This window comes from Camelus ferus, chromosome 1 (genome assembly GCF_009834535.1).
Source record: "Camelus ferus isolate YT-003-E chromosome 1, BCGSAC_Cfer_1.0, whole genome shotgun sequence".
Taxonomy (NCBI): Eukaryota; Metazoa; Chordata; class Mammalia; order Artiodactyla; family Camelidae; genus Camelus; species Camelus ferus.
The window spans coordinates 89,132,271-89,152,551 of NC_045696.1; the positions used below are offsets into that span (position 1 = coordinate 89,132,271).

The 20,281-nt window shown below is 32.6% G+C and overlaps 1 protein-coding gene across 6 annotated transcripts in view; it reads left to right on the forward strand.

The window, feature by feature from the left end:
* Positions 1–20,281, forward strand: part of IFT80 (intraflagellar transport 80) — a 99,304-nt gene that overhangs the window by 60,732 nt on the left and 18,291 nt on the right. For 5 of the 6 annotated variants that reach the window (XM_006190435.3, XM_032485259.1, XM_032485279.1 and 2 more), the window contains 8 exons: positions 3,369–3,487; positions 7,434–7,508; positions 9,362–9,525; positions 14,008–14,072; positions 17,340–17,475; positions 17,887–18,034; positions 19,143–19,314; positions 20,174–20,263. In XM_006190435.3, the coding sequence (XP_006190497.2) occupies positions 3,369–3,487; positions 7,434–7,508; positions 9,362–9,525; positions 14,008–14,072; positions 17,340–17,475; positions 17,887–18,034; positions 19,143–19,314; positions 20,174–20,263 (969 nt within the window). The remainder of the gene's footprint in view (positions 1–3,368; positions 3,488–7,433; positions 7,509–9,361; positions 9,526–14,007; positions 14,073–17,339; positions 17,476–17,886; positions 18,035–19,142; positions 19,315–20,173; positions 20,264–20,281) is intronic. The other variant, XM_032485268.1, reaches the window with a different exon arrangement.

Consider the following 20,281-nt stretch of genomic DNA (forward strand, 5'->3'; position numbering starts at 1 on the left):
GGCTGATGGACCTGAAAGGACTTGAAGTGAGACAAATGGCCTGAGCCAGGTCTCTGAAATCAGAGCATGGGGGTCTGTGGGGTAGCTCTCTTCTCCCCTTCTGGAAGAATACCTAGAACAGCCTAGCATTTAAAGAGAGACGCACAGAGGCATTGTGTACAGTCGTGGCTTGCTCAGTTCCAGGGAGCACATCGCTGAGACCTAGAGTTGTATGGTACACAGCCGGCAGCATAAACCTGTGCCCGTGAACACAGAGCTCTGCCGCTTCACTGAAAGCACGCTTCACATTTTTGTTCTAAGTAAAACCCAGCTGATTCCTGAGACCAGTGTTTCTCCTACAGCCTTCTCAAGTAGGAGGCTTCTTTATGCCAAGTATTACTGGCTCTGGAGGTCGGGTAGGTATCTTCCTTACCCCTCATTGCTGAGTCCAGACCACAGTGCCTTCTTCCCTAAAGAACTCCAGCTCCTTTGAAGCACCTGCCGTCGGACTACTCTCTCTTTGCAGTCATTTCCTCCACTCATTGAAGAGTGAAGCAAACATATCGGTATCTTTTTCTTTACCACTAGTCCTGGCAACACTTTTTTGTTAAGACTTTTTAAAAAATGTCTCAAAGATAAGAACTGTTTTTATGTTAACATAATCATAGTGATATTTTGCATTTCTCTAGTTGTCTCCTGAGACTTTCTACAGTAACATGTCTCATTTCTCCAATTATTTTCTAAATATATATTTTTATGGTCGGTTGGTTTGTATCAGGAAGCAAAGCCCCATATTGCATTTAGTTAATTTGTCTCTTCAGTCTTTTAAAATCTGGAATAATTCCTCCTCCTTGTTATTTATTTATTTGTTTATTTAAGAAACCAGGTCATTCGTTCTGTTGAATTTCCCACATTTCCTGTTTGCATCCCTGTGGTATGATTACATTTAACACGTTCATCTGACCCTTGTATTTCCTGTAGACTGGTTGGTAGATTTAGATCCCTCATAAGTATAAAGGATACTTTGTAGGTGATGCAGCTCACTCCCTATTACATCAGGAGACACACGTCAGCTTATCTCTCTTTTAGTGATGATAAGATTGATCTGTGTGTTCAGGTGTTATAAGTCTGATTCATCTGTCATATAGTTTCTCATTAGACTTTTGCTTTAATATTTTTAGCAGCCATAGATGATGCTTATTAAGAACCATGTTTCACTGGGAGTTGCGTCTTGTAATTCTATCATTCTTTCTGCATTTATTAGCTAAAATTCTTCTATAAAAGGCCTTGCCTTATCAACCATTTGATTACCCTGAAATGAGACAAATTCTGAATTATTTTTCTTTATATACCAATTTTCAAATAATGAGTTGATTTCCTAGCATGCCCAAAGAGTTTCTTTGTTGTTATGTTATGTTCTATGTTGCTGCTGCTGATGTTATCATTATAAATTGGCAGATTTCAGCATTTTTGATATGTTTCAATCCATTGCAGTTCTCTTTAATGCTCGAATAATCCTATCTTTGGCCAGTAGACTCCCGTGTTCTTTTGAGATGATTTTAATAGCTTATTTGCATTTCTGACAAGACGTTCCAGGCTCCTTACCCATTTCCTGTCCCAGACTTGGAATCAGCTACTTTTCCAATAAGGCATTGTACCTTTTGAGGGGGAATGTTATTTAGAGACCATGATCCAGGTTCTAGGTGTGCTCATTGCTACTGGTTTGATCATTACTTCTAGACAAAATGTATTTGTTTTTGACAGATAAAAATATGTCATGAGTGTATACTGAGGTTTCAAGTTCAAATTCAAGGTTATGGAATTTTACTGTTGATTTTTTTATTTGCAGTTCCTACCTCTTACAAAAAAATTTTGGTTCCTAAAGACATTAATATATCTTAAAATATAGTTTAAAATAACAATCTCAATATTATTGTAATAATATATTACTGAATACTGTTTTAGATTTTTTGTTTTTTTTTTAGATAAACAAATCTATATACCTTCATATCCTTCCCTTTACAAGATGAAAGGTATCATACTATACACAGTGTTCTGCATCTTGCATTTTTATTTTACAATATATTGTGGAGATCACTCCATAGATCTTACGCAGTCCTTTTTATAGCTGTATATTATTCTACTTTGTGAATGTACCACAATTGAGTCAACCTATCCTATATTGATAGACATTTGGGCTGTTCTCATTCTTTTGCTATTATCAGTAGTGCTGTATGTAGTAATAGCCTGTGTGTATGTTATTTCATAGTTTTGCTCATTTATTTTGGGATAGAATTATATAGGTAAGATTGCTGGGCCAAAGATTATACATATATAATCCTTGTCATGGTGATAATAGTTTGGTGGGGTTAGGAGTTGGGGAATAGGTAATAAAAATATAATATGCCTTATAGGTATAAGTACTTCGAAAAAGTATTTATAAGAAGTTTGACTTTATCTTCCTATTTTTCTTTCCATACCCTTTTATTCTACATTAATACTATAATTTTCACATTAATTTAGAAAGATAACATTTTGAGTGGAGTTTAAAGAAATACTAACTTCTAGGTACAATTAATCTCTTTTTCTCAATTTTTTCACCTCTTACTATCAGGTCTTACCCATTCTGGTATTGATCAGAGGTTTCATAAATTTGACTTGACCAACATTTTTCTTAATTTGTTGCAGATTATCCATAAACTTCAAGATTTTTGGCTGATACTGCCTAGTGTTAAAATCCTTGTAAACTTTATTCAGTTAAACTTTTATAATGATTTTGACTATCATAGGCAAGTCTCCATTTGTTAGTTGGTGCTTAGCTTTCTTACATATTATCTTACATGTGTTTTTACATATGGAAATGTGTTCCACCCCACTCTGTGCAGCTTGGCTTCTTCACTATGCAATTGGTTTCTTTACTGACACCACCTACTCCTCTTTTGATTTTTCAAGTTATTATATCTCTTTTTCTAGAAGTTAAATTTTAAAGTAAAATCTACCCCTAAAAAGAGATCCTTTTACTGTTTTGGGCAGAAATCATACAGTCTCTTTCCAACTATGCCATATTCCTTTGACTATGTATCTCAGTGTTGTAGTGTTTTTCACCATATTGCTTTATTGCTACATCATACAGATTGGCTTTCAGGTTAGAAATCTCTATAGGTCTTTTTCTACTCATTTCTAAGACGTTTTCTGTGTCTGCTCTTTTGTTGGTTGATTTTTATACCCAAATATGTTATTATGCCTAGTTCCTATTGAATTCTTCTTTTTTATATTTAGGTAGTCAAGAATATGTTGAATTTTTTTTGTGTTTCAAAATCTTGCTAACTTCCTAATTAAAAGTTTGATGTATTTTAATGTTTGTTGGTGTTTCATTTTTCCTTGTTTAGGTTCGTAACGTTCTTAATGATGCAGTGGATTTACTGGAATTTCGTGATAGAGTCATTAAAGCATCTTTGAACTATGCACACTTAGTTGTTTCAACGTCTCTTCAGTGTTACGTGTTCTCGTAAGCATCTTGCATTTCTTAAAAATTCAGAGTTTTGTCTGTGAGGATGAATTTACTTTCAAGCTTTCATATCAATATGAGTTGGTTTAAACTTAATTTCCTCAGAACCTCACCGATCTTGAACTTACTCCCAACCAAGAAGTGATAAAAAGTGAGCTATGAGCAGGGAAAATAGATCTAATAAAGTTTGTGCATCAAAGGTTAGTAATCACTTTTATAAAACAAAATATCTTCTCTGAGATAGTGTTTGCCCTTACTTTACTCATAGCTCTAAGGACTTTAGTATAATTCGATTTAAAGCCCAGAGACAATTAGGAGCATCTGATGAATGATGGGAAAAGGAACCACATAACTGCTGGCAGAGGTGACAGCTAGCAGCCTGACAACAGGCTGAAAGACACTCAGTAAGGACACATGGAGGTATTTGGGCTTCATGTCATAGCCCAGGGTAATCATGGATGTTCATATTGATAATCCAGAGTTGTCCAGAAATGATGAAAGAAAATATATTAAATATACTTTATATTAGAAAGTAGGGAATGATTCAATACATTCAAGAAACTTGTGCCTAAAGCTTTATAAACTTACTTTGTGTTTTTTAAAAGCATAACTCAATGTGTGCTGATAAATGTTGAACTGGCTTTCTGGAAACAAACCAACCAACCTGATTTGCAGTGTTTGCCAATTTCTTTGAAGTAAATACTTCTACCATAGCCAATTTCAAGCTACCAATATGATGTCACAGAATTAAAAAGGGATGCACAGTGACAAACCATTATGTAGAATTGCCACCATATAGATAAAAGAGATCTAAATAATCTGAAGTGCATAGATAATAAGAAAATGTAATAAAATAATTTAGAAATGATAGATTTTGAGTATTTATTATCTTCGTTTTGAATATAATTGCTTAATTATGTTATATAATTTAATTTATTTTTATTTAAAAACATTTTTTAATGGAGGTACTGGGGATTAAACCCAGGACCTCATGCATGCTAGGCATGTGCTCTGCTACTGATCTATACTCACCCCTCTATAGTTTAATTTTAAATAATAGCCTTATTTAACAGTTGGCTTGCAAAATTCCTGAAAATATAACAGTCGTACAGGCTGGCTCTGGTATGCCACCAGTTGACTTCTCAACTATCCAGAAAACTCAAGTAACCACTATAAAACTTTCAAGAGTTGTGAATAAGGATTTTATTTTCATTTTGTGCTTCTATTAACAGCATTGTGTGGTTATAGCTTAATCATTTAATGGAAAATTGGGAATAGAGAATGTATGCATCTTACTCACCACTGTAGACTCAGTACCTAGCAAAGTGCCCAGCATGTAGTAGGTACTTCAGAAATAAATTTATAAATAAATAGATAGATAGGTAGGTAGATAGATAGATATTTTTGGATGAATAAATGAAATGAAAAACATGAAATGTAGTCTTGGTAAGCTAAAACTCAGTAATATACAACAAAAAGTTATCCAACTTAATTAACAATATCAATTGCTACAACTATATATTAAAAATTGCCACTCACTTGTGTGTAAATCTGTTACTAATCAGAATTTGCAACTTAGAATACAGCCAAGCCTGGAGTAATGAAATGGGAGAAGCAAAGGAGAGAGGGGATAAAGAAAGAAGCAGCTCAATTTTACATGAAAATTTTTTTCTTACTTGAAAGAGATGGAGGCTTTGGGAAAAGTCAAAAAGGCTACCAAGTTAAACCGTTGAGAAATAGGGAAGGAGCTATAGAATGTGAGGAAATCACAGTCACTTAGTGCACATAGGATTTTGAATAATTAATTTTCATGGGGGTTGAAGAAAATAGAGAAGATCTCAGTTTAGGGTTTGTTTGAAGAAAGGTAAGGCTCTCAACTGCCCTAGATGAAGGATTTGTTCTACTGGTTTTAGTGACAAGGACGTAATGTTTGAATCTGTAGAACTGGTATCATTATGTGTTACTTGCATTAGAAAGATTGCTTTTTAAAATATTTACCAGAATTTTAAAAGCTGTTACTTAATTTTTTGTCACTACTTTTCTCATACCAGTTAATATGTATCAAAATAATAAATTGCTTTTCTTCTGTTCTGTTTTAATGTTGCCTCCCCTCTCTTGTCAGGTCATTTATTAAGACACAAAATATTTATTAAAGGAAGATACCAGGGAGCAGTAGTGGGAATGAGGTAGTGCTGAGACCCATCATACCAAAATATATTTCATTAAATTAAAAAAACTACAAGTATTTTAAATAATAACAACTATTATTTATTAAGCACAATTACTTATTAAGCACTATTATACTATCTTTTATGTTCATGATCTAATTTACTCTGTGTTGTTGTTCTTATTGTTGTTGTTGTTATTATTATTATTATTCTCATTTTACAGAATAAAGAAACTAAAGGACACAGAGTAATTAAGTAACTCACCCTAGGTCAAATTACCAGCTGGGATTTGAATCCAGGTTCTTAATGACTGTTGCCCCTTTTTTGGTAATAAAAATATTATTTTTAAAACAAACATGCAAGCAATACACTGGTTTATATGAAAAGTTCCAGACAGAGAAAATCGTCTATACACAGTCAATTATTAAATTTTCATTTGATTTTTCAAATAGTTGTATGGAAAATTCTCTTGTTCTGTTCAACATTGTGGTTTAGGTAGTTTATATTTCCCTGGCATGTATATATATCTCAGTCCTCAGAAATCTCAGATATTTCGTAAGAAGATATAAAAAAACTTTGCACTCACTATTCTTATAAGCTCTCTTGACAAAGAATGAAGGTTAATTCTATGACTGCATAAATGAAGCATGCTGTGATATTTTTTCTGAAGCACGGAAGTACATAGGTTTATCATACCTGTGAACCCCAGACTTACTAATTATTAGGAGCGATTTATTCATGTTTGACTTTATGCATGCATTTACTTATTGAAATGGGTATCAGGCTCTGCCTTTTCCAAGATGAATTCCCACCAGTGTGCCTACTTACTGCAACCTTTTCCTTCCTCCATCTCCTAGATCTGAATATCAGACTTAATCTGATTTAAGGAATTGGTTCTATGAAAGTAATTGAGAGAAGTTCAGAATATATAGGAATAATAAAACATTTTAAACTGAAACACCTTTGATTATTTGGGGATGGATTTTTCAGTTTGTAAGTGTTCTCTTCACTCATTTCCTATCTTTGAATTATATTATACCATAAAAACATAAGAATTATTTATTCATTCATTCATCCATTTGTTCAATAAACATGGGACATAGCTTACTTTTATTTAGTGTTTTACAGTTTACAGAATGTTTCCCAGAAATCTACATTCAGCTCAACAATAACATTGCGTGACCTATAGGAAATATGATCATGTTCATCATGTTATTGTTATTATAGTTTTTATTTGCTCAGTATCTGCTGTGTAATAGGCAGTTAGCTAGACACTTTAGGTAAGTCATCATTATCTCCATCTTACAAATAAGGAAACTGTTGTTTAGGTTAAGTTTATTAAGATCATATGGCCGACAGGTGGTGAAAACAGATTTCTAATCCTGGTCTGTCCAGCCAAAAATCCATCCTCTTTTCACTATGCTGTGCTGCTACTATTTTTCAAATGAGAAACATTAGATGACTTGCCCAAATCACAGAGCTAATAAGTGGCAGAACTTGAACTTATGATTCCTCAATTTACATATTGTGCTTCCTAGAATAAACGTTTATTGAGTACTTACTATGTGCTGGGTGCTGGGGATGCAATCTGCTTTCTAGTCAGGGATACAGATGTGTAAGTGAGTAATTTCAGAACAATGCACCAAGTGCCGTAATAGAAACACATACAGCATTACTGTGAAACTGAGGACACTTTATTTAAAATAGTACCAATCTGCTTATTAAAAAGTATTTGGTATTTTAAATGTTACTAAATATCCATTTTATTTGTCTTTTAGTACGAAGAACTGGAATACACCACTTATATTTGATCTCAAAGAAGGAACTGTTAGTTTAATTCTGCAGGCAGAAAGGTAATTTGTTTATCATGTTTGACTATTGGATTTAGGGTTAAAATATTTCAAATTGCAGTAAAGCACTCTTTAAAGCATGCCATTTGCAGAATGGTACATCAGTCATTTGGAATCAATCTGTTTGTACTATGTATTTTAAAAGGAAAAAAAGGGTAAGCTCTTAGGTCAGTGATACTGAAACTTTTTTGTCTCAGAATTTTACATTCTTAAAAAGTCAATTGAGGTTATATGTGGGTTATATATATATTGGCATTTACTGTACTAGTAATTAAAATTGAGAAATTTAGAAGGTGTTAATTTATTTAAAAATGATAATAATAAACTTATTACAAGTAAACATCAGAGGAATGACATGAGAGAATAAGAGTGAAACAGGCAAATTACTGTGAAATAGTTTTTACCTCATTGTCCCCCTATTTTCTATTCTGTTTTGTTTTTAAATATTAGTTGAAATTCATCGATTTTTATGAGCCACTACTAAGCTGTGACCTAAAGTTTAAAAAATAATATCCTCTACCAAGACCTTCATGTATACAGGACTAAGAAACTGCAAGTCAGTTAACTGGAGTAAAGTAGGAATAGCTATTACTCAGGAATCCACACTTCTCCATGAAAGTTATCAGTCAGTCTGTCAAGTACAGTGACACCCTGCTGAATCAGAGGTCAGAGTTAGAAAGCTACAGCTCAGTAAAACCAGGAATAAAGTATGAAAATATAATTGGCAATTACCTAAAATAGTTACCCATGAAATCTTTGCACTAGAACCATGTACTCTTTATTCCTCTTCCCTTTACTCACCACCTAGGCAGCTCTTAATAGTGTTATTATCAGGTTTTCTAGCCCATAGCCTTTTATAAATAGCAAACCAGAAGAGGAATGCTGGTGAGCTGTTAAAGACTGGCACAATGACAGGAAGAAAAGTGACCACCTGGCAAGGGAGCATAGAGAAAACTGAAAGCACAGAACTGTGTAGCTGAGTAGCATAATTATTCTGATGCACCAGGGGATTCTCGTGAGTATCAAAGCTGTCAGTTAAACAGTTACTGAAGAGTAGGATCATCTGCTGATGATCTTGAGTGGTCAAGAAAATAATTGTGTCAAATTTTCTATCAGCCATGTATTGAAATTGAAATATGTGATTTATTTAGTTATATAATAAAATTTTAAAACAAAGACATTTTTGCCACTTGAAAGGTAAGATGCCAGCTACCTACAAATTCTTTTTACTTGAACAGTTCCAAATAAATTTATTTCTTTATACATTATTTGTAAATATATTTATTGAGTATGCTCTCACTGATGGTTACTGTATTATTTTAAAGTCAGAGCATCTTATTTTAATAAATGCTAGCTCTAATGTCAATGTTTGAGTCATTTTCACTTTTTAGGACTTTACACAATATCTAATCTTTAATTATCCTTAGCATAATCTTTAATTGTAAAATATATATTAATACTAATTCATGAAACAAATAGAGTCTGGCATTAAAACTACCGAATTGTAAATTACAATGTTTTCTTATTGCCTTTGTATAGAGATGCTTCTTTAGGTAGGAAATGAATTGCAAGTATAATATAAAAGGAGATGAAACTTGAGTTTATAGGGTAGTGATTATGGGCATTTTCAGTTTTCTTCTACCTCCATCAAAAAACAAAAACCTAGAAAACAAACCAAAACAACCAATGTTGACTTTTCAGGTTGTTTTTATATTTCATTCTTTGTATATCTATGTTTTATTATTGTTTTAATTGTAAGATGTAGATTTTTCCAAAGCATGAACTATCTTCTAATATAAAAATGAAAATAGAGTAAATTCCTATTTGAGAATATATTTTTATTCTTTATTTTTTAGACATTTTCTACTTGTAGATGGTGGTGGTATCTATTTATATTCTTATGAAGGGCGCTTTATTTCTTCTCCAAAATTTCCCGGAATGAGAACAGATATTCTAAATGCACAGACTGTCTCTTTGAGTAATGATACCATAGCAATAAAAGACAAAGCTGATGAAAAAAGTAAGTGCATTTTTATAATTTTCCATGTCACATTTCCATGAAATTTTTTAACACTGTAAAATTTTCATCAACTTTCATTTTCTCATCTATTATTATGTTAACTTTATATGAAAGAATTACAAGCTTCTTAATTTGTCCTAAGAGTGGGTTAATTAAAGAACTAAAGTTATGTTATACATAATTGATGGAACAAATAGGTATTGTCACAACATCAAAGCTTAGTGGTAAGGAACAAATCTATATGTTCTGTTGGTAGAGAGTTTGAATTCAAGATTGTGAGTCCTAAAACTTTATATTAATTTTTAAGTTTATTGATCTTTTTTAATATTTAATTTTTCTTCATTTGGTAACAGTAAATATTGTACTTCATTGTACTATTTATTTTGCTTATATATACTTATATACATTTTATATTTATATATTTTTAAATTAATAAAGTGGAAGAAAGTTATGAATAATTTTAAATTTTCATATAAAAATCTACACTACATTAATATTTATAAATAAATGTAAGTATGTCAGGTGTTTTGGAATTTCATAGTACAGTGAAACCATTTTATTAAGGCATTGCTTACAGTCATAGTTTACAATATAATCACAACATTTACCCAACAACGAGTATTGAGTTCTTACTCTGTGCCAAGTACTTTCCTAAAAGTTGGGGATACAACAGTGCACAACGCAGACAAATAAAGAAACAAATGTAAATAGTCAGCTAATGATAAGTGCTGTGAAGGAAATTAATGCAGGATGAAGGAATAGAGAATTCTGGAGGTGGGCAGTGAGATGACTATAAGGCAAGCAAGTACAAGGTGGGGATGATCGGCATGTAAAAGGAACTGCCAGAAAGTCATGGGACCAGGTCAGCATGAAGGAGGCAGAGAGTGGTAGGAGAGGACAGAGAGGTAGATGACTAGGAGCCGGATCATGTAAAGACTTGGCCGTGGTAAAGATGCTGGCATGAGAGAGGAGGCAGGCGTATTATCCTAGGTTTTTAATCTCAGATGAATGAGACGAAAGATGGGGAAGGAGAAAGTTTAGATGGGGCTCACAAACCAAGAATTCTGTTTCAGTAAATTTAAATGCTTCATAGACATCCAAACAGGCATGGAGAGTCAACAGTAGGATAAGCAAGTCCAGGGCCCAGGAAGAGCTGAGGATGAGATATAAATTTGGGGGCTCTTGATGTGTAGATGGTGCCATGACACTGACTAAAGCCACATAGAAAGTGAGTGTGCACAGTGACTGAGCACATCAATATTTAGAGATGGGTAAGAGGAGAAGAAGCCAGTGAGGTAAAGGTGAGAGTGAGCTATCCCTAAAGCCTACTGAAAAGTACTAAATAATTGTTTTTCTCTGTTAATACATATTGCTTAACATTGTTCACTAATTACTGCAATACGTTACAAACAAAAAAGAAATCTGACCTGTTAATTTTGTTACTTCAGGCCATGGGAGACCTAATTTAGGAGCTAGAAAACTGTCCCACTTTTAAATTTTCAGTACTTTCAGATGGCATCACCTCTCATACCAGTAGGAAAAATAATTCTCCGAAATAGAGCTATTCTCTGTCTTTAGACCTTAGACTATCTCTGAGAAAGGACATTTGGTAATTGTTTTGTTTTTAAAGGACTTCTCTTCTGGCTGAAAAAGAGGGAAAGAGAATGAAAAGAAATAAAATCTAGATACTATCTAGATAGCAGACAGATTTAAGGTGGCTGGGTAATTTTTAATAATAATAATTTAGAAGTCAGATTTTTGTTTTCAGTAAACTTTAATTTGAAAATCCCAGTGGTCATTATGAGATTTCTATACTTTTCTGATTCAGCACCACATATTTTAGATATAAGCTATAATAAAGTGTGTTTCCAACTGAACAGACTTATTCTGAGTTTTTCTATAGTTAATTCACATCTGAAACATTTCATTATTCTTTAATACATTGATAATTCATAGAATTTTAGAGCTAGAGAAATTTATGAACATTTTCAGAAATATGGATTTATCTGCCAGTAAAATATGTTTTACTTATATAAACTTTGATTGTTGAACAAAATAATCATGCAATTCTGTTTTGCTGTAAACAGAAAATTAAACAGACTAAAATAAAATTATTGTAGAACTGATAAAATGAGAAGGAAAATATTTTCCTGTGTTTCTTTTTAAAGAAAGTAGTATTCATTGAAGGCCAAATAGAGGTGTATGCTAATAATAGAAAACACAATTGAAGTACTTGGAATCTTTAACCTGTAAAATTTCCTTTCAAGGGGCCATCCGCATATGAAATCAGTGATTCCTTCCTAACTTGAGAGCTCCTTAACAGGCAGGATTCTTGTACCCAGCACAGTGCTTGTATAATAAGTGCTCAATAAATACCTGTTACATGACTTTGAATACCCCTTTTGGGGGATTGATTAGGTAGTAGATGTACTGCTTTTGACTTCCTTATTCTCCCAAGCCACCTTGCACAAATACACTGTGATGTTAGTGCAGGAGATTGTTTTAAACAAATGTCTAAAGGAAGGGGGAGGAGAAGTTAGAGAGCAGTTACGTATGTTTAGAAGAAACTCTTTCAGCTCCCAGCTCCTTAGGTGTTCTTTCTGCCAGTTTCTGTTACATATTAAAATTAAAAGCTGGGTCCAGAGATGGAAATAGATGAGTTCATCCATATACCTGCAGCTCTTTGCAATATGTGCAGTCAACAAACAAAAGGATGGAAAGCTTTTTTTTTAAAAAAAAAAGTTATTAGTTTGTATAGCTATGAAAATAACTGAGTTTAGTCATGCCCAAAGCATTTTTTTAAAAAGTGAAAGCCAAATTTTTCTAATTTTTGTTTCTATACTTAGTTAAAAATTATGTTACAGTATTTTTCTTTTTCATTTTTCTTGGCAATTTTAGAACATAACTTATTGTAAACACATGATTTCCTCTGTGAATATAGCCAGTGACCTCAAACGTAACATCCTAAGGTTTACTAACAGCTACAAATCAGTATACTACAAGTGTGATCGTCTGGAATTTAAATATCATGTAATATGTATTTTAGCATTTTTATGATCTGTATAAATTGTCCAGTTTTTTGGTTGACTACTTGTACCACTTGTCCTTTTCATTTTTTGTCATTCTATGTGTGTGTTCAGTCATATAGAATTACTCCGTTTGGGATGAATCTTGAGCTCGAGTAATTTGGGAATTATTTATAAAGAATGACCAAAGCACCAATAGTCTTTTTAAAAGAGTGAAGAACAGCTGCCAGTACTGCTGTCATCTATGAGATTAGGAGAAGCCTTTGGTGAAACAGAGAAAGGGGCAGAGACAGCTTTTTTCCTGGCTTCTTCAATACAATATCTCTCATAATTTTTACAGCTTGGCCTACTCAGAGCATCTGAGAAATGTGGGGTTGGAAATGGAGAACTTTGAATTATCATTTTTTTAGATAATGATTGATGTCATGAAAATAATCCAGGAAAGTATGTAGTGTAAAAAGGTGACCTAAAACAAAACCTTACAAATAAGGATTACCAAATAAGGAGGAACAAGCAAAAGAGAATGAAGGATGGTCCAAAATAGGAGAGAATCGGAGAAAACAATGTTATGTGTAGCCCACATAAGAATTTCAAGAAAGAGGATGGTCAGGAGCATCCAGTGTTGCTGGGAGGTGAAGACTAAACGTAGATTCTTGAAGACTAAAAATAGACTGATTTGGCGGCATAGGGGTCGTTGGTAATCCTATGCAAGGGCCTTTGCATCGGTGTAATGAGGTCGAACATCACGTTGTAGTAGGCTGAAGAGTGGCTACATGATTGAACTCAATTTCCAGCCCCCCTCCCATTTCCAGAGGTCAGGGAGCTGAAAGTCCAAACTCTCTAATCACATGACTGGTCTTTCTGGTGACCAGCCCCCATTCTGAAGCCATCTAGGGAATCACCAAAAGTCTCTCCATTAGCATAACAGAGACACTCCTATCACTCAGGAAATTCCAAGGATTGTTGAAGACCCCGTCAAGAACCCAGGACAAAGGCTAGACAAATTGTTTATTACACAGTAGTGTACTGACCACAGGGAGCTAAAGAGTACATAACACATCGCCTGGTATTATAATGGGCACTTGACACGTTTTTCCTTTGTGAAATGATTGTCTGTGATGTCTGTGATGTTGGTCTAAATCAGAGTTAGGAAAATTACAAACTACAATTTGGACTTGCCATTGTTGATCCTATGGCATGTTGATGCCATACTATTAATAGCAATTCTAATTAGGAATTTATGTTTGTGGAAGGTGTATTCAGTTCCATTGTTTTCTTAAGAAATATGACCCCATTACTAAGTAGGAACCTGACTCAGCTTCTCTTCTGTGCTGATAGATAGTCTGTGGTCCAAAGAGTTAAATAATTTCTCATTAGGATTATGATAATTCCATTGAAATTTACCAATAAAAATTTTAAAGTAACACATTAACTAATGCTTTACTTTTTGTTCAAGTAATCTTCCTCTTTGAGACATCAACTGGAAAACCATTGGGAGACGGGAAGCTTCTTTCTCATAAGGTAATACATTAGCTATTTTTAATATAAGTAGCCATATACTTCTTTTTAAAAATTAATATTTTCATGTTAAGGAGGAAAACATGAAAATTAGTTTGATATTTAAAGCCAGTGTGCATTCTATATAGAGTATTTTGCCTAAAAATGTCATAAAAACTAAGCACTAGTAAACTCTATAATAGAAAACTATATATGCAAATTAATTGAATAAAAGAATCTGACTTCTATGTTTTTTTACTCAGGCTCTTTACTGCTTTTCAATAAAATATTCTATCTTGACTAAACTTTTAGCACCTATCAGTATCAGTAAATAAAAATGTGTTTATACTTCTAAACAGCTTGCAGTTTGGCCACTGACCTGTTCTTAGGTTTTAAGACTGTAGTTAAGCTGAAAAAAAAAAAAAAAGGTTTCTATAGAAATACAAAAGGACCCCAAATTGTGAATTGTTTATTGGTTTCTGATTTTTAGCCTTAAAATAAACAGATAAGCACATTTTATTAAATTAGCATTCTAACAAGTGATGTATTATGGTCTAAAGATACTTTTAACTTTATTGTTCAGAGCTATGAGTGAAGTGTTACTTTATATTTTATTTACTTCTTTTTGTAATTATTAATTTTAATGTTGAGTAACAAATACATTCATATGGTTCAGAAATCTTAAAAAGCATTAAAAAACATACAGTGAAAAAGTCTCTCTGCTATATCTGTTTCTCGTCAGTACAGTGTTTTTCCACCAAATAAGTAACCACCATCATTAATCTCCCTATATCATTCCAGAGATTTTTAGAGCATACATAGATAAAACTGATATATATAATTTTCTCCCTCTTTTACAAAAATATAATATACAAACGTGCACTTTGCTTTTCTCACATAGTGCTCTATTTTTGGAGATTTTTCCATATCAATACATAAAGTGCTTTCCCAATCCTTTTTTTTCCCACCATATAGTATAACATTTTATAGACGTATCAGAATTTGTTTAACTCGTGCCCACATGATGGACATTAAGTTGTTTATAGTCTCTATAGACATTACATTGTTTATAGCTATTACAGTGTTGCCAAGATGACTTACCTTTGCATATATATCTTCTTGCATATGTGTTAGTGTATCTGTAGCATAAATTCTTGAAATGTTGTTGCTGGGTCAAAGGATTTGAGCATTTGTAATTTTAATAAGTATTGTCAAGTTATCTTACCAAGAAGCTGTATCAGTTTATGTTCCCACTGGTACTACATCAGATGCCTATTTCCCTCCAAGATATTCATTAAAAATCAAGGCTATGTAAGCAGAACTTTTCCTTTTCAGTAGGATTAAGCATATAGAAAGGGAGTGAATTTCTCAGCTTTTCAAGGTGCAGTAATAGGATTGAAATGAGAGTCATTTAAGAAGATTTAATAAATATTTATTTTATGTGATAATTCTGTTTCCAGATCACCTTTCCTAAGTGTAAGAAATTTACAATTTCAGTGTTTGTAAGAATGGAGGAGACTTCCTCATCTCATACTTTACTCGATTACACGGGAAATTTTTACCTCTTTCCCTTGTATATAATACAAAGAATTTTAAAACTTGGCATTTTATAGCATAATAGAAAAGTTCCTTCAATCTATTTTCTTTTCTATATGAAGATACTAAAATCTGAGATCTTCCCAAATGAATAACAGAGCCAAAACTAGAACTCAAGTTTGTCTTTTATAAATGAATGTTAGTGTAGGGCAAGGGAGAAAGTTCAAATGAACATGAAGCTGCTTATGTCCTGTTGCAGTGAGTAGTGACCCAGGAGGAACAGGACAACTTGAACGTAGTAGGATGGGACCAAGGGAGATCCGGGAGCCCTGCTGAATCAGGAGCGAATGAGAAGGAGGAAACTTCTCCCTACTATCTGTACATAAAAGACATTATCATTACTGTCCATCTTTGATTTTGTATTTCTTAGAGACGAGAATTATATCTTTTTAACAGTTTTTAAAAATATAAACTAGGTACTTTTGATGGTAATGGATAAGCAATTCTTTGTTGTAAAGAGCAGTTTCTCTGAAAGGTTTCCATTTTGAAAATGCCTAGGGTTTTATTTCACCCATATCTTGATGTACATAGAACAAAATTATTTTTTCTTAAAATACAAATTACAGTATTCCAAGGAAGAGAAGAATTTTTGTGAAAAGGTATTATGAACTAGTATATGGCTTATCTTGATCCATCAACTTATATAAGGGTATATGTCTGTTTTGTTCCGTTTTTAAAGGTGTTATAATAGATGCAATAACTCGGTGGTGTGTCACAATTCTGAATTCACAGATCCTAGCAAGTCTTTAGACATAGTAAGCAGTAAATAAATTCCTCTTGGTCTGAGTTGAAATAAATTCATACTGAACCATTTCCAAGTTATAAGGAGATGGGTTTCACTAGGTAGTATAACAGTAGAATAGATTAATACAGTATGCCAGAAATACTTTGTTATTGTGGACAGAGCACTAATCTTGCAGTCAGAAGTCTGGGTTTTAAATTCTAGATATGCTTATTACCAGCTTTTTCTGAGCAAAATCGCTTACTGTCTATGGATCTCCATCTTCTCATCCAGAAACCAAGTATAATACCTACATCTCAAATTCTTTCCTATTTCATAGGAAGTGAATGTGAAAGAATCTATAAAATTTAAAGCTCTAAAAACAAGATGTTTTTACAAATCTACTCTTACGAATCTTTAAAATAGAGTCAATCCACTTAGAGTAAATTTTGGTGTGAGGAATTTATTAATCAAAGTAGACTTCTCATGTGACCCAGACTTGCCTCACCCTTTCACTCTGTCTTCTAAAGATAGGACAGGAGGACAACTGAAGGTATGTCTCAGCTTACAGAGTTTCAAAATATACATTATTTTATAGTGTTTTAATGGGCATCTTTCCCTTGCAAATTAAAAAAAAAACTACACTTTAGCTTTTGAATTATTAGTATGAGTAATAATTTTAAATTTAAAACAGGAATATTTTATCATTATAAGTAGATGAGTGATATATAATTGATCTTTCTAAAGAATTTTCGGTGGGGCATAATTAGGTTTATTTATTTATTTGTTAATGGAGGCACTGGGGATTGAATCGAGGACCTCGTACATGTTAAGCATGCACTCTACCACTGAGCTATACCCTGTCCCTTATAATTGATCTTTAAATAAACAAATGTTCTTGTAATTAAACAATTAAAATGATCTAATGTCAAGCACTAAAACTAATCCAGTATTTTCATTTTTTTAAATTTTAGAATGAAATTTTGGAAATTGCTCTGGATCAAAAGGGACTTACCAATGATAGGAAAATTGCTTTCATTGATAAAAATAGAGATCTCTATATTACTTCAGTGAAACGATTTGGGAAGGAAGAACAAATTGTCAAACTTGGTAAAATAATTGTAATATATTTAAAATTTTGATTACTTTCAATTTTCTTAACTCTACTCTTTCATATATTATACTAAATAGCTTACTTGCTTGAATGAATCTATGAATAATGCTTTGGTCTCTTAACATTTCTTACCTACTTAACTGCCATTGCAATAGCAAGTCTGTAGCTGCTAAAGCTAACTTGACAGTGAAAGAAAGACTTGTGAATTAAAAATATAATAGTTCTGGGTAAAATGTTCAAATATTTTTATGTGAATTTTTACACATGTTTTCACCACTATATAATAGGAAAATAGTCATACCTACCAGCAGTTAGTTGGGGTCTTGTATATCACCTGATTTTAAAGGTATATTTTTAATACTTATTTAGTGGAACTAATAGTACATTAATATTCTTTTTAAAATAAGGAACAATGGTGCATACTTTGGCATGGAATGATACATGCAATATCCTTTGTGGACTTCAAGATACTCGATTTACAGTGTGGTATTACCCCAATACGGTTTATGTGGACAGAGACATTTTGCCTAAAACATTATATGAAAGAGATGCAAGGTAACATTTTACTGCATAGGGTTGTTTATTGTGGTAAATAAAATTAATGGTGTCGTGTCTTTGCCTCTAATTTCAGTCCTGCAGTGTATCTTTCACTTTACTTTGTCAACTAAATAAAATGTTCAGCTAAAGAGCTAGTTTGATGAGATTTAAGTGATGGAATCAAGTTGAAAGTGTCATATAATATTATTAAATTTATTTGTTTATTCCTTATATGAATATGATTTTCCTTATGTGAAAATAATTTTCAATCTTACTGTTGTTTAATGGTAACTCAGGTAGTTTTTTTTCAATGTGGTTTAGTGATTTTTATATAGGCACTCAAGATTTTTCTGTGATACACAACTTGGTGACAATATTTACTGTGTCCCAGATTATCATTTACATTGAGACTTTCAGGAATATATATCTCTCTAGAATTGAATTTTTAGGTTAATATTAAATATAAAAAAAGTATATATAAGGTTACTGAAAAGTTTTTTTTATGTTATATGCTTCAGAAAATCAAATGCATTTATAGTCCTAAATTCTCTAAGAAACAGCAAGGAGATCTCTCACTCTTGACAACCTAGGAATACCAAGATTTCTCAATTCCAAATCTTAGCTTAAGTTTAAGATCTATTTTGAGTTCATTTTTTAATATTCAAGCCTGTAATGTTAGCAAAACTAGAGAGGCATCATGTAAAAATAATTTAAGCTAAAGAGGAGAAGTTAGTATCTTAAAGTTCACCTCTTGTTATTATGAGAAAATAATCTTGGAATCAGCTTAATTTTTGATGTTTACACTTTTGAAAGCTGAAGCTAAGTGCTTTAATTTTTTGTGTGATTTACCTTAAGACTTAGGGAAAAAAAGATAATTTCAAATACTTTTATACCAAGTTCTCAAATATATAATAATTTTTGCCACGTTAAAATATTTTATATTTTGCTCTAAATGTGTAGAGCAAGTTAGAGTCAAATGTTTTTTGAATATATTCATTCTCACTGGAATTAACTTTTTGGGGGTATATTTTGGAGGTATGTCTAGGGGAGGGGTCAGCTCTCCAAATTTAATATATATGAAAAATTTTGCTCAGAATATAAATTATACTTTGCCTTTTTTCAACAGTGAATTCAGTAAAAATCCCCATATTGTGAGTTTTGTTGGAAATCAGGTAACTATAAGAAGAGCTGACGGCTCACTGATTCACATCAGCATATCACCATATCCTGCTATTCTCCACGAGTATGTAAGCAGTTCGAAATGGGAAGACGCCGTAAGACTTTGTCGCTTTGTTAAGGTACTTTACATTTCAGACCCATATTTGTGTATATATTGTGTATACAATGTCTTTGTGCAAAATGAGAAATAATATGAGCTAAGGTGTAGAAAAATTGTAAATGGGATCACATCTTTTTTTTAATAGGTGAAGACATGAGTGATACAGCAAGATAGATGTTGCTGTGTGATTCATTCTCTGAAGAAGCTATAATTTAAGTGTGTAGTTTTTTTTTCTTAAAGTCAGATTTCCAAGTTCTTAACCCCAACATAGATTCTAATTTATTAGATCTGGGGTGAGGCCTGGACATATTTTTTAAGTTCCTCCAATGATTTGTACAGCTAAGGTTAAGAACCTTTACTTTAGATCAGCATTTCCCAACTTGCTTGAATCCAGTGTTTTCCAAGTATATTTGACCAAAGAACTTTTTAGTTTTATATTTGTTAGCATCCCTTCGGATACATTTTTGTGAAAGGACTTTTAGATGATTTTCCTTACTGCTCTGACAGCATTGTCGAGAACTTCACTATTTCTCTGGTTCTCTGTAAGTTGCATTTTTTGACATCTCATCAAAAAGACCGGAGGGCTTGTAACCTTGAGCTATCATAAAAGTATACGATAAGTTCAAACATAAACCTTTGATAATTAGAAATGAACAGTTTCAAAAATTTTTATTCAAAACAGATCTCTATGTGTTATTAATATATTTTAACAAAGTAGCTACAATTAAATTTTGCATCATTTATTTATTAAATTATTGGGTTTTTCAGTGCCATACTGAGTAATTTTTAATTTTTTCATTAAAATATAACTTAAACTCACTGTTTATTTTAAGGCAGTTCAGCCATGTAGTTAAAATAATTGTTCTCATATTTCTCAGGAGCAAACCATGTGGGCTTGCCTAGCTGCCATGGCAGTTGCTAATCGAGATATGACTACTGCAGAAATAGCCTACGCAGCAATTGGTGAAGTAAATAATGTTTACTTA